The 12,715-nt window shown below is 38.8% G+C and overlaps 1 protein-coding gene across 2 annotated transcripts in view; it reads right to left on the bottom strand.

Moving 5' to 3' along the window:
- The window catches only part of COG5 (component of oligomeric golgi complex 5), a 293,055-nt gene that overhangs the window by 15,785 nt on the left and 264,555 nt on the right, over positions 1 to 12,715 (bottom strand). For both annotated transcript variants that reach the window (XM_032642661.1, XM_032642660.1), the window contains 2 exons: positions 9,233 to 9,470; positions 3,781 to 3,857 (listed from right to left, as the gene is read on the bottom strand). In XM_032642661.1, coding sequence (XP_032498552.1) covers positions 3,781 to 3,857; positions 9,233 to 9,470 — 315 coding nt within the window. The remainder of the gene's footprint in view (positions 1 to 3,780; positions 3,858 to 9,232; positions 9,471 to 12,715) is intronic.

Below are 12,715 nucleotides of genomic sequence, written 5' to 3' on the forward strand. Positions count from 1 at the left end.
TTTTCTCGCCCCCTGACCCTTACCGTATAACGTTTTAGTATATTTTATATTATTTTTAGGCTCCCTTGTTATTTTTAAATGGATGAAACACTGCAAGAGGGATTGTTAAATATATCTGTTGACTTTTCTAACTACAAATATAAAACAACCAAAGCAAAAAGTTTGAATAATATAGGAAACCTCTAAAGGAAAAATCACTAGTAACAATGCTACTCACCCAAGGTAACATTTTGATGTTTAGCCTTGATTTTTCCTCTCCAAACACACATGCTATTATTTTAAAAATATAGGGATCTATACCATATATACTGTTTAGTAGCCTTTTTCATTTTGTGATGCATTAGGAAGTATTTTTCATATTCTTAGATATTAACTAACAACATAACTTGTTAACGGCTGCATATATTTGATCCTATGAATGTGGCATGCTTTATTTAGCCAGTCTCCTACTGACTGCCACTGGGCTGGTGCTGATGTGACTTGGAACCTTTAGGGAGGAGACCCATGAACAAGAGCCCAGGTCAATTACGTACACGACCACTGGACGACGCCTTTTCCTTGTCACAGCACACAGCACAGACGGCAGGGTTCACAAGAATGGGTCCTGCCACCGCAACTGCTCAGGACTAATTTTAGAGAAGAGACAGATGTCTTAACAAGTTTTTGCAGGTAGCAAATAAAGTGCCTAGAACTGGGTTACTAGAATAAAGACGACTCTGTATTGACTCACTCCCCTCTAGGAAGGGACTCTGTAGGACCTCCACATGGGGAAGCTGTCCTAAGTCAATCACGACAACTGCAGAGAAGCTGGCGGAGCCGGGGCCTTTCCTGGACATGTATACAGGCAGAGGCAGGGGCACTGACATCCCTTTTCTCCAAAAATGGGACCTGAAACCTTCTTTTCAGACTAGGGCTAGATTTGAACCCCAGAATATACTACGCTTTCATTTTATTTCCTGATCCACTTAATCTTAAAATCTTTATCATATGGTGTCCAAGACCTCTCAAACAACTGAGAAAGCTCTAGAATCAATCTGAGAGATTTCTGTACATTCAATATATCTTTAGGAATATACTGATAGATATAAATCTCTGTTAGAATTTTTCACTGAATTCAAGATACGGAGAAGTCTTCATAGGCAAAGTACAATTACTCTTATTACATATGTGCCAAGGCCTTAGGAGCTGAGGGGTGTGCTGGAGGAAGCTCAGGGCTACCAGAATCCCAGGAGAAAAGGGCATAAATCTTTATAGATGGAGAAAAGGACAAAACTCAGCCCCTATCACTAGAGCAGGTGAAGTTCAACAATAGAGGGCCCTGTGAAAAAGGTGAGAAACCATGGGATGCAAAACATTAGTGGGTCATGAAACCAATTAAATGGGTTAAAATAACCAACCAAATGAAAAAGAAATGTCACAGAATATCACATGAAGTGAGAGTAACTACTGTTTCATGGCACACGTGTGTGTGCGTGTGTGTGTGCCTGGGTTTGAGTGTACTTGCATGCAAGTATATGCCAGATGGTAACATAAAATCTCTCTTAATGTGAGTCAGGGTCAAACTTCAGAAACACATCTAGATTGACCATTGCCCCATAAGAGAAGCTAGCTATAAAAAACATAGGATTTTGGGCCTCCCTGGTGGCGCAGTGGTTGAGAGTCCGCCTGCCAATGCAGAGGACACGGGTTCGTGCCCCGGTCCGGGAAGATCCCACATGCCGCGGAGCGGCTGGGCCCATGAGCCATGGCCGCTGAGCCTGCGCGTCTGGAGCCTGTGCTCCGCAACGGGAGAGGCCACAACAGTGAAAGGCCCGTGTTAACGCGAAAAAAAACCAAAAAAAAAAAAACCCCATAGGATTTAAAAAAATTATCCACTAACCAATCATTAATTTTTTATTCCATAAATAGATACTAGAAGGTGTCACTACCATTCAAACTTTAAACGCTCCTTTAAAGAGTCCTTCTTTCATGTGAAAACTGGGAGGGTTGACAGAAAACCTTAAATGAATTAAAATAGAACTGTTCTTATGTGAAACCTTAGAATGTGTATCTCCATACTGTGACACAACTTTAAAAGCACTTGGATAAAGGCCGTCTTGCCTCAGCAAATAAGATAAGCACTATTTTAATACATACATGTGGAATAAACAACTAAACATGGGAGCCAGCACTATCAAAAATAATAGTCTAATCTTAAAATAGCAAACCCCTAATCACAGCTTTTCCCATGCCTTTTAAAATACCTAATTGGTTGATATCCCTCAACATGCTAAGATTCTGTTACTCTGGGCAGCATTTGATCATCCAACCGGGATTGCCGTGTCACCATCATACTCAAAGTTTTATTAAGGTTATTTTTATGGTACATACAGATGACTGGAGGATTGGGTACTCAGTATCTCTTAATCTTTCGACTTGTCCGTATTTGGTAGTGCCAAACCCTAAGGCTTCCAAAATATTTAAATACTTTATAAAAGGTTTGAGCTAATCCAAAGAAGGTATCTGAAAACACTTGTGATCCCACTTTAAGTTTTTTTGAACTCCAACTCAGATGGGCATCTGAGAAAAATATTTCAGGCTCTTGTGTTGCCATTTAAAAAAATCACTGCCAATTACTCACAGGCAAAGTAAAGGATAAGCCTTCCCTTTCAATCAACAACCTTGGGTTCATTACACTTGAATTTTCTACCAAAAGCTTGGATGACATAAGAGAGTGAAGTAATCTTTTAAAGAACATACTGCTTATTGATTACTCTAGTTTCTAGTACTGAGTGAGTTTATAGAAAGCCACATGCCTGGACTCTCTTACCTATCTTTATAAAGAAAGATTCAAAAACCATTATGCTTTTGGATATTATGGAGAGCTGATATCAAGGTTTCCCATCTGGTATGCTGTGGTCAGAAAATGGTCAGAAGTATTATGTTGATCCCCTTGGCCCCCAAGGTTGGTCATCGTTTTATATGTATATATTTTCTATGTGTGCCACGATGTGAAAAAGTTTGGCTTACTGAATAAACAGCCATATGAACAACATCTTTTTATCTTCTAAAATCTGATACTTAAGACCTAGTCATTAAGCTATTCAAGTCTTTAAAATCTGAGTTGGTAAAAGGTCTATCTAAGCATTCAGCACTGAAAACGATTTTCCTGTTCAATTGGTATAATCTTAGATTATGCGTTTGAATTAACTCATTGTTTTTCTTTTTGAACTGGTTTCAAGTAAGCTCAATCCCAAATTTTGTGCTCAATTGCATTAGCCATCTTTAGCCTAAATTATCTACTACATTTACAGTCATTCCCTGCATTTCACCGCTAAACTCAGTTCTTCTAATACTCTAATAGTTTTGTTAGGGAATACAACTTATGACCTTTTTAGAAGTAAACTGGATTGGAAATGATAAATGAACCAGTAATACTTTCAGAAAAAGACATCTATAAATTATGAACTGCCTTGTATTACTACTCAATATATTTCTGTAAGAATGGAGAGTAAAAAATAAATAAATCCCCCTAGAAAGAGCATAATAAAAAATTTACCAGCTCAATCTTATGAACTGCAACTCAAAACTAACACATACACAGACATACATACATACACTAGTCATCGCATATAACACTATATAAATTTCTGGTTTGAAGAATAACTTTCAAATGCCACTGTTGTACATCACAAAATGGTTGAATAATGGCAATTTCATACAGATGGACATGAACAGGGGAGGATTTATCTGCTAACAGGATATGGCTATATTAACAGCGATAACAGAATTATGTCTCACCTGAATGACCTCAGCATTCGATAGGACTTTCCTAAATCAGATACTCTTCTGCAGAACGGACCCACAGCCAACTCCATCTGAAATATTAAAAGATATCCCCAGCTTTTTACCTCAGAATCTTGAAGTGAACTGGGGACACACTTGGATCACAGAAGGTTGTAGCTTGCAGTAAACTTAAATTTTATCTTCCCTGTGAGGCAGGTTTTGAAAGTCAAATTTATTAAAAGGCAAGAGCTTAGATAACTTCTGCATTTATTTACTAAAGAGGCATAATTCCTTCAAGAAGAGAAAAGCATTTTTTGTTATGTAAGAGGAGAAAGTTTAGATTGTTTTTCTCCACTGAAAAATCAGAAAAAGGAAGGTTTTCAAGCCTGCCTCTGTGGCTATACTTTAAGCAGACATCACGAGCCTTTGTACATTAACATAAATGATGTCCGTTTTCACCAGGCTGGCTCAGGGGGTTAACAGCACTGACTCTGGAGGCAGCGCACTTGTGTCAGAATTTCTGCTCTATAACGACTAGTCGTGTGGCCCTGGACTTAACCTCTTTACGTTCCAACTTCCTCATCTGTCAAATGAAGGTAATGCCTATCGTAAAATTATGCAAGTAAAACAGATAATTTCACAAAGCACCATGAGCACAGCATATAGTAAGTGCTTGTTAAATGTCAGCACTTACTCTCAGTATTTTAAAAACGTCCCCCTTTTAAACGTTAGTAAATTAGTTTGTTTCCTGACTGAAGAACTTAGCAACTACTACTTTCACTTCTCTTTATTTTCCTCCTTTGACTGGAAATTTTGTCATTAATTGAGTTTTAGGCTACCTGTTCTTTATCCACCAAGCGCATATGCAAAATTTTTGCATATGTGGTACTCAGATGATAAACCATCTCTCTATACTCGCTATAAACAGGACCCTGGTAAAGAATAATTTAGAAAATGACTGAGAAAAGGCTGCTCCCTGGTAAATCAACATCTTTCTTCAGGAAAAACATATGAAAGAAAAATGGGGTTTCTGTCTTGCTGGCCATCTTTCTGAAAAACTGTTCAAATCTCCTTGATGTTGGAAGACCATGGAGACCTAATCACTCACTCATTTGAGAAACATTTTTGACTCCAGGCACCAAGCTAGACACAGGGATAAGAAGATGAATTAGATGGTCTCGCCTCTGAGGAGCTCTCTCAAATTTATCAAAGAAGGGAATAAATATTTATTTAAACAATGTAATTTTTATTCATCTAAATTTTAAGAGAGGTATGTGTGTGTGTACATAGACACACATACACACATACTGATTACTATTAAGAGAAATGACAAGTGTGAAATCAAATGTATGAACTGAGTGTCAGGGAGAATTGCAGGGCAGCTTTCTTTCTTCAGATGTCTCAAGGGTGAGTCGTGACTGGTGAATTTCTCTCCTAGCATACGGAAGACACAGTATATACCCTGTAGGTTCTAGAGGGAAACCAACCTCACATGATTAGCAAACTCTCTAAAATACAAAAGAATAAGTAAATAAAAAGAGAAATCTGAGGAAGAAAAGTCAGACTCTTGCCAACAATGCAAAAGAGAGCGGCCTTGACCCAGTGTTCTCGGAGACACTGAGTGATGGGCTGTTCCTTGGGACCTGTTTATTCACTCAGTGGGAGTTTCTGGTTTCCTACAGAATGTGGCATTTATTTTATAGTCAGCGCGAAGTACAAATGTGGTATCATGTACCTATGACTGTGTGTGTGTCTGTGTGCATATAATGGTTTCTTACACACTGAAATTATGTGAAGTATTTTTCATGAAATGTTTTTGTCAATTATTTTCCAGTTACCCTAGTGGGCTTCATCATTTTCAAAGATTAAACCAAACAACCTTTGCCTTAGCACTTGAGCAAGATTGAATGTTAAAACAAATAAGTGGCTAGGAAAAAATTACAGTATGAGAGAATATGACCTCGAATGGCTGGGTCACCTATGATGACTGCAGATTTCTATGCCATAGGACAATTTCAAAACGTTAAATGTTCAAAATAAATTTTTCATCCATCAAGGACCTCTAGGGTACTAAAAACCATCTTCTGCCAGAGTTCCATTAAACAATAAAGGCCATGTTTCTGAAGGGCAGGAATGTTCCTTTTAGAGGAGGTGACTCTGCAATTAGCTGTGGATACAAAAATGGCATCTGCAACCGCCTCTCTCCAGCTCCCCTGTTTGGAGGGAACGAACAGTCAGCTGCAGGCGTGGTGAACTAATTACATAGCTGCTCCGTGCCCACCGCAGACATGTGGTTAACCACAGGGCATCTATGGATACTCCCAGGGCATTCCTGCCCTGATACGGTTCAGGAGAAAAGGCAATAGGAATTAGAATCTTGATTATCTGGGGTTCTTCCCTAAATTTATATTTCCAGGCAAAAAGCAACATAGATATAAATGTATAGTATTTAAAGGGCACCAGAAATAAAGAGAAACTGCTCAGAGTGCCACTGAGTAAATGATTTAATGGCAATGTCAAAAGCCGTCCTTTCCCTCAGGAAAGAAACACAGTTGAGGGGCAGAGGGGAATGTGTGGTTCAGAGGGCAGTATGGACAAGTCCCCAGAGAGACTGTGAATCAGCAGAACCCCAGTGGCCTTGGACCTGCTTAGTACTTTACAAGTGCTGTGTGATTAGTATAAACACAGAGACCATGTGGTCACAGTAGGGAATTAATTACCAGGAGGAAAGCGCCTCATGCCCGTGACCTGATTCCTAGGGGGTGTGTGTTGGGCACCTCCCTCATCGTGAGCCCCCCCAGATGGCTCCCTGCAAATACATACTCTTTCACCTGTGCAACGCCGCCAGTGGGGAGAAGTTAGGATTCCTACAGAAATCTTTAAAACATATCATTATCTGTCTTTGCAACTGGACTTTATGCCAAATAATCAGTATTCCCAAACCTACCCTACTGGAGTCTTCTGAGCTCTTTCTCTTTCTGTTATTTATGCCAGAAAAGCAGGCACTTTTATCACAAGAACTCTTTTCAAACCCACAGAGGATTTGTGTGGTCTTGATTCCAATGGCCTCAATGGCTTTGTTTAATTTTGAATACAAATCGGTAGAACTTTCAGTAATGAGGCAGCCAAAAGGCTTTCTAGTCCCAGGTGATGCCCGTCGTGAACATAAAAGTCAGGGCAATGCCATCTCAGGGTTTTGATTCACCCCAGAAAAATGCAACCAAGTACGAAACCCGAGGTACAATGCCACATAACTGCAGTTGTGGGAAGAAACCACATCAAATGAAACAAAAGCCCTCAATTCACTTTAATGTTTTTAAAATATGGGGGGAAGATATAACAGCTGGATAATACTTGCCAAAGCTACTGGTCACAACCATGACTGACTTCAGAAGTGCTGGCACCTGTCTTTCCTGCACCCACGACCCACAGGGCCAGGGAAGCAGCCACAGAGTGAGTGGCACGAGGTTCTGAAACAGGGACACTATCCCGAAGTGAACCAAGGAATCAGCCCCACGGAGGCTGCAGCAACCAGTGTCACTGCCGGCCTGGAAAGTATATTTCTTAACATCGAGTAAGAAATGGAAAACGGAGGCTGCCCTGGAGTATAAGTTAGTAATAATGATTGATGAGTTTCACTTATCTTAACGGAAGGGACCTGGGGAACGGTTTGGTTTATAGGCAACATGTCTTCAGAAAGAAGGAATGCCAAATAAAATTCTGAATGTGCAGTTTTAAGGAAGGTGGGAGCTCAACCCTGCCCCTGGATGCTACGCATTTTGAACAGGTGCCAGCTGTGGTAGCAAGGGTCACAGGACAATGCTCTCCAGCTTTCAAAACTCACAAGGTCACATAGCATTAAAATAAAAACAAAAACAAAAAGCCTTCTTCCCACAGAACTCTCATTTTGGCCATCTCCTGCTTGGCTGCCACTCTAATTGGACTTGAAGTGCTGCCTCCAGGAAAGTGACTCAAGAACCAGCTGGAGCAGAATGCAAATAAACGGGTGGGGGAGGGAGAGCCCAGGGAAAGAAGAGGATAGGAAAAGAAAAGCAAAATGAAGGAGGAAAGGGGGAAAGAAGAACAGACACCCATTTGAGTTCAGCTCACAGTGTTTTTAACAAGAGCAGGTCTTGGTACATCACTGTGTTTTCACTTTGGTAAGCAGCCTGTAATCCCAGAAAGGGACAAGTACGACAATATACAGAATTTACCTGTAACAACAGAACGTACAGGTGCCTGAGAATTAAGTTGATAAAAACGGGAAGAGTAAAAGGAGCCACACGAATGGTAGCATTTACTTTCAATTTTCATGCTGAGGTTACTAAGGGCATATTTCACAAAGGAAGGGTCTTTACTCTGACCTAGTGGTGTCAGGCATATCATTTGGGGATGAAAATGACTAATTCGAGACCAGTTAATATGCAAAGAGCCTGGCTCTTGAAACATGATGTGTACCTGTTCCTTATTGTAACTGTCAGGTATGAGTGCGCGTCTACAACCACCGCCTGGTACAAGCAGCCTGCCACATCCTTTCCTCGGAGTAGGAATAATGAACCAAGACTTGCTCCCAGATACACACAGGAATAAAGAGGGACATTACAATTTGTCTATCTTTATAAACAGGAAGGATCTGGCACACCGCTAGGAATAATCCATTCGAATAACTATTTAGACTAGTAAAGCTAACAGCTTTCGAAGGCTTAAAAAGTAAGTTCACCTTTGACGTGCTATGTAAATATGAATTGTTTCTGAATCTTTTTTTAATGAAAGTGGATGTATGAGGTGTTTTTTCTCTGCCTCTGATACTATATTTATAAGGCTTTTTAAAAAGTCTGTCTAAAGGACAAAGAAAAAAACCTTTCTATAAGAGCTGATTATGGTTCTGCTATTTTAATGTGACTCTACCTCATTCACATCAGATAGTGTGGAATGACTTCAAGGTGGCCACGCACAGGAAAGGTACTCTTATTTAACAGAGGGGGATCAAATAATTCACCTGGTCCTCTGTGCTTCTAAATGAATTAGAACACCGCCCTGGAGAACCATGCATGTGTCAGAGATCTTTCTCTTTACGTGACAACAGACAGCCTTTTTCTACTGTTTGAAGGATAAATTTCATTGTCTATATTATTTTCCAACAAGGTTAATCAATTATTCTTATCAGTACTGACCTGGTGGGATAATAAAATAGTGAGAAAGCCCCATGTTATGTAAAAATGGGAAATGCTGCTCTACTGTGGGACAAACGACTTAGCTTAACCTTGAAATATCAAAGATGACTGATGATCCTTTTGTTAAAGACAAAGTAAAAAAAAGCTGGTATGAAAGTATCTTTAAATTCTTTCCTTTTTTCACATTAAAAACTTTCTTCAGTTAAAAAACTGAAGACCATAGATGGTCTTTTATTTAATGGATAATACTGAGGCTGAAACATTTTCCCCTTTGTAGCTATGCATCAATTTACCTGCGCAAAATCAGCAGCAAGACGCATTTTCCCACCTTCACCAAGAGGTCTTATGAGACTGGCATTTCGGATGAAGAGTTCAATGGCTCTTTGGGCAATAGCTTCAGTGTTGTCAAAGACAAAATCCAAGCATTCAAAGTGTTTAAAGTAGTCACTCATAACTCTGGCGATAAAACCTTGAAGCTCCTTCATGTAGAGAGAACAGGGAACATCAGGCTTTCCTGAACTGGGTAATGATCTGCAAAAGAAAAAATCAGCCAGTACACTAAAAGGCACTATTTGATATTTGTCTCCCCACTCTGCCTGCTATTTCACTCCTAAGCAATTTTTTACTTTAAAAAATTGGTAGGAAAGGCATTGTTTATTTTTGCTAAAAGTCAAAGAGCATAAAACAATCTTTAGATTATATTCTAAAGACTGTTTTAGGATGCTAGGAAGATGACTGAAAGAATCTTGGAATCTATTTACCAAAAGACTATTAAAAATGAAACAGACAACCATCTGTCTTGGATGATTCGCAGAAGTGCCTTATGCACAATGACCTTTCAAGGTCTCTTCCAGCTTTACGACTTTCCATCCACTCACGTGGTTTGCCTGGTTAGTGAATAAATCAGTATTAGATACTGAAATAGGATTTTACACTTGGTGGCAACAGAAAATGCTGCCTTCCCCAAACAGATTCTTGGCAAAGATATCTCTGCTCTTGTGCTATTTAATCCAATCAGTCCAATAGTAGAATTCTGACTGTGGAACTGGTTATGTAACAATACACATGGTATGCAATTTTTTCCTCCCAGATGATGTTTGGAAAGGCTTTAATTTGGATCAACAGATGATGCCAGCTGATGCTCCATGAGATACTATTTATAATTTATAAGTGTTTATAATTGCTCTTTAAAGAATATATGAAAAGAATGTGCAATATTTATAGGAAAGAAGAGTTATGCCAAAATTAGAAATCACCTGATATTAATTAGCGGGCCAGTGAGATCACTGGCTATATAATGCTGAATCTTTTTTTCAAAAAATAAATCATACTCTGAGAATGATGCAGAGAAATTGGCAATGGTCTAGGGAAGAACAACAGATATGATTCAAATGCCTAGAGCAAGAGAATGAGGTGGACTTAATTATTTTAAAATACAGCAATGGTTATTATAAATGGGATGCTAACCAAAGGTCTTCCACATCCAGAGAGCAGACAGAAATAGAGAAAGCATGCTATGTTCCAGCAGGAAGAGACTTTGTTCAGGTGTAAGAAAGAATGTCCTAACTATGGCAAGGCCATTGAGGGGCATAGTGGAACACTGCTGTTTGCAATATCATAGGGTGGAACGCTGCTTGGTACAGAGGACAGGGACAGCCTTAGTAAGAGATGGCAATCTTCACGTGGGGTTTGGTTTTGCCAGATTCAGACCATCATGGCCTATCTTTATTCAGGTTTTGTCAGTCCAAAAGGCTAGGTTAAAAAAAAAAAAAAAGGAACAAATCTCTTTCTAATCTTATGCTTTATCAAAAGCACTGTCATTATCTTGGTACTACTCTGGAGGATTGTTTCAAGAATTCTAATCTGGTTAGGTGATATGATTTCCTTGATGATTAGAAAATGATATACTAGACCAGGTTCTGTAAGCATGTGTCAATGTAAGTAAAATAAAATGATCTATTAGAAAAATTCTGAAATATGTATTATCAATTCTCAGCATGGATTAGAAGTTTGACTCAAATTTACTAGAATATAAACCTTGCTTGGCAATTGCTAAAGCTCAGTTTTCCCAGTTACGTCAAACCTTTTAGTAAGAGGTTCTCAACTGATAAAGTGAGCAGAAATGTCACGGTCTTTGTAATGAGAGCCCGCATACAGAGGCAGAAGGCAGAAGGACTAAACAAACACACGCCTGAGAAGCGGCACCAGTTGTTCTGGGGTCAGTGTGTGTTCTCCCCTCCTCAGAGATGCTCATCCACCACTTCAAGGATCTAGGGTCCTCCTACTGTTACTGACTTCCCTCTCCCATTCAAAGCTGATATCAAGACACGAGTCATTTTACATTAAATAACAGAATTTCAATCAATGTACTATGTCAGACATTTACAATTTAAGCTTTATCTAATTTGGAAAGAAACACACAGGTCCCACTAAATACATTTAAAATACCAGGAAACTGTGTTGAGGATTACTTTTTAATTAGCATACTAATTTGCATACTACAAATAAGGTTGGCCCAGAAGGTAAACCTGATTTATTCCTTTTACCGTGAGAAGGTGTGAAGGGCTTGAAGGGGCAGGTATTCATTATTGTTTTTCCAAGTGTGATCCCGGAAGATGGCCCTAATATAAAAGTGATTCCACTTGCTGAAAAGTGTCATCCAATGTCATCTTATATTTCATATAAGCCATACATATATGAAATGATATGACAGAATTACTAATAACAAGGTTCTAGAAAGTGGGAAAATTCCTGCCATGAATGCTCCACACTCCTGTATGGCCATGTATGGAAAATAACTTTCAGTGGCACCTCAAATGTCTGCTGTACAGAGAGAGTGAGCTGAAATGGAGCCATTAATGGCCATTTGGGGAAAAAAATTGAGGACAATGTTATACATCTTAAAATAATGCTGCATACCTGTGGCAACCTAACAGTTAAAGAACCAATCTGGCTCACTAGTATTTAAGCAAACTAATAAAAACATATCTACTTGGGAAACCAACTTTTAATGTCTAATGTGTTATCTGCAGGCACCAGCTGTGGCTCATCAATACAGTTACTCAAGTAAGCACCTGACCACTCTTATTAGAACAAGCCTTCAAAAATTACTCCAGTTTTGCTTCCTTTTCAGAGGCATTGATGATTGGTCTAACCGGGACATTTCAGATCATTTCTGAACAAAATTCATTTCCTCCCAAATACTGGTAATCAGCAGTTTTATATTCCTGTCTCCAAATACCACAGCATTTCTGTGTAGAATCCACTTTACCCTCCTGTGCTTCATACCATTATTAAAAATAGAGACTGACCTTTTCACCTTTCAAAAGATACTTTGGAAATGAAATAATAAATGATTTGAAAAATTAAAATACAGTGTAATAATCACATAATTTTTCTACGAACAGCTAGACTAGTGGCTAGAAATTTAATAAAGTAGATACACTATTAAACAACATGAACATAGAGAAACAGGGCAGTTAAAAAATAGTAACTAACTATGAACTAGGAATAAAAAACATATCTACGCTAATATATGAATATTTAGCTCTAGAGTACGGTTACGTTTTTTTAAAAAATCACACTAAGCATGTGCACATAACTATTTCGAATTCTCCACAGTTCTCTAATACACTAAGTCAAAACCATTTTACTTAAAAAGATTTCAGTAAACAGTAAGCTAGGAACTATGATTCTTATTCTCAAGACACACATGATACGGATAAGCAGTATACATATGAAAGAGCTGTGGAATAATACCAAATTGCTTATGGCTA

Source organism: Phocoena sinus, chromosome 9 (genome assembly GCF_008692025.1).
Source record: "Phocoena sinus isolate mPhoSin1 chromosome 9, mPhoSin1.pri, whole genome shotgun sequence".
Taxonomy (NCBI): domain Eukaryota; kingdom Metazoa; phylum Chordata; class Mammalia; order Artiodactyla; family Phocoenidae; genus Phocoena; species Phocoena sinus.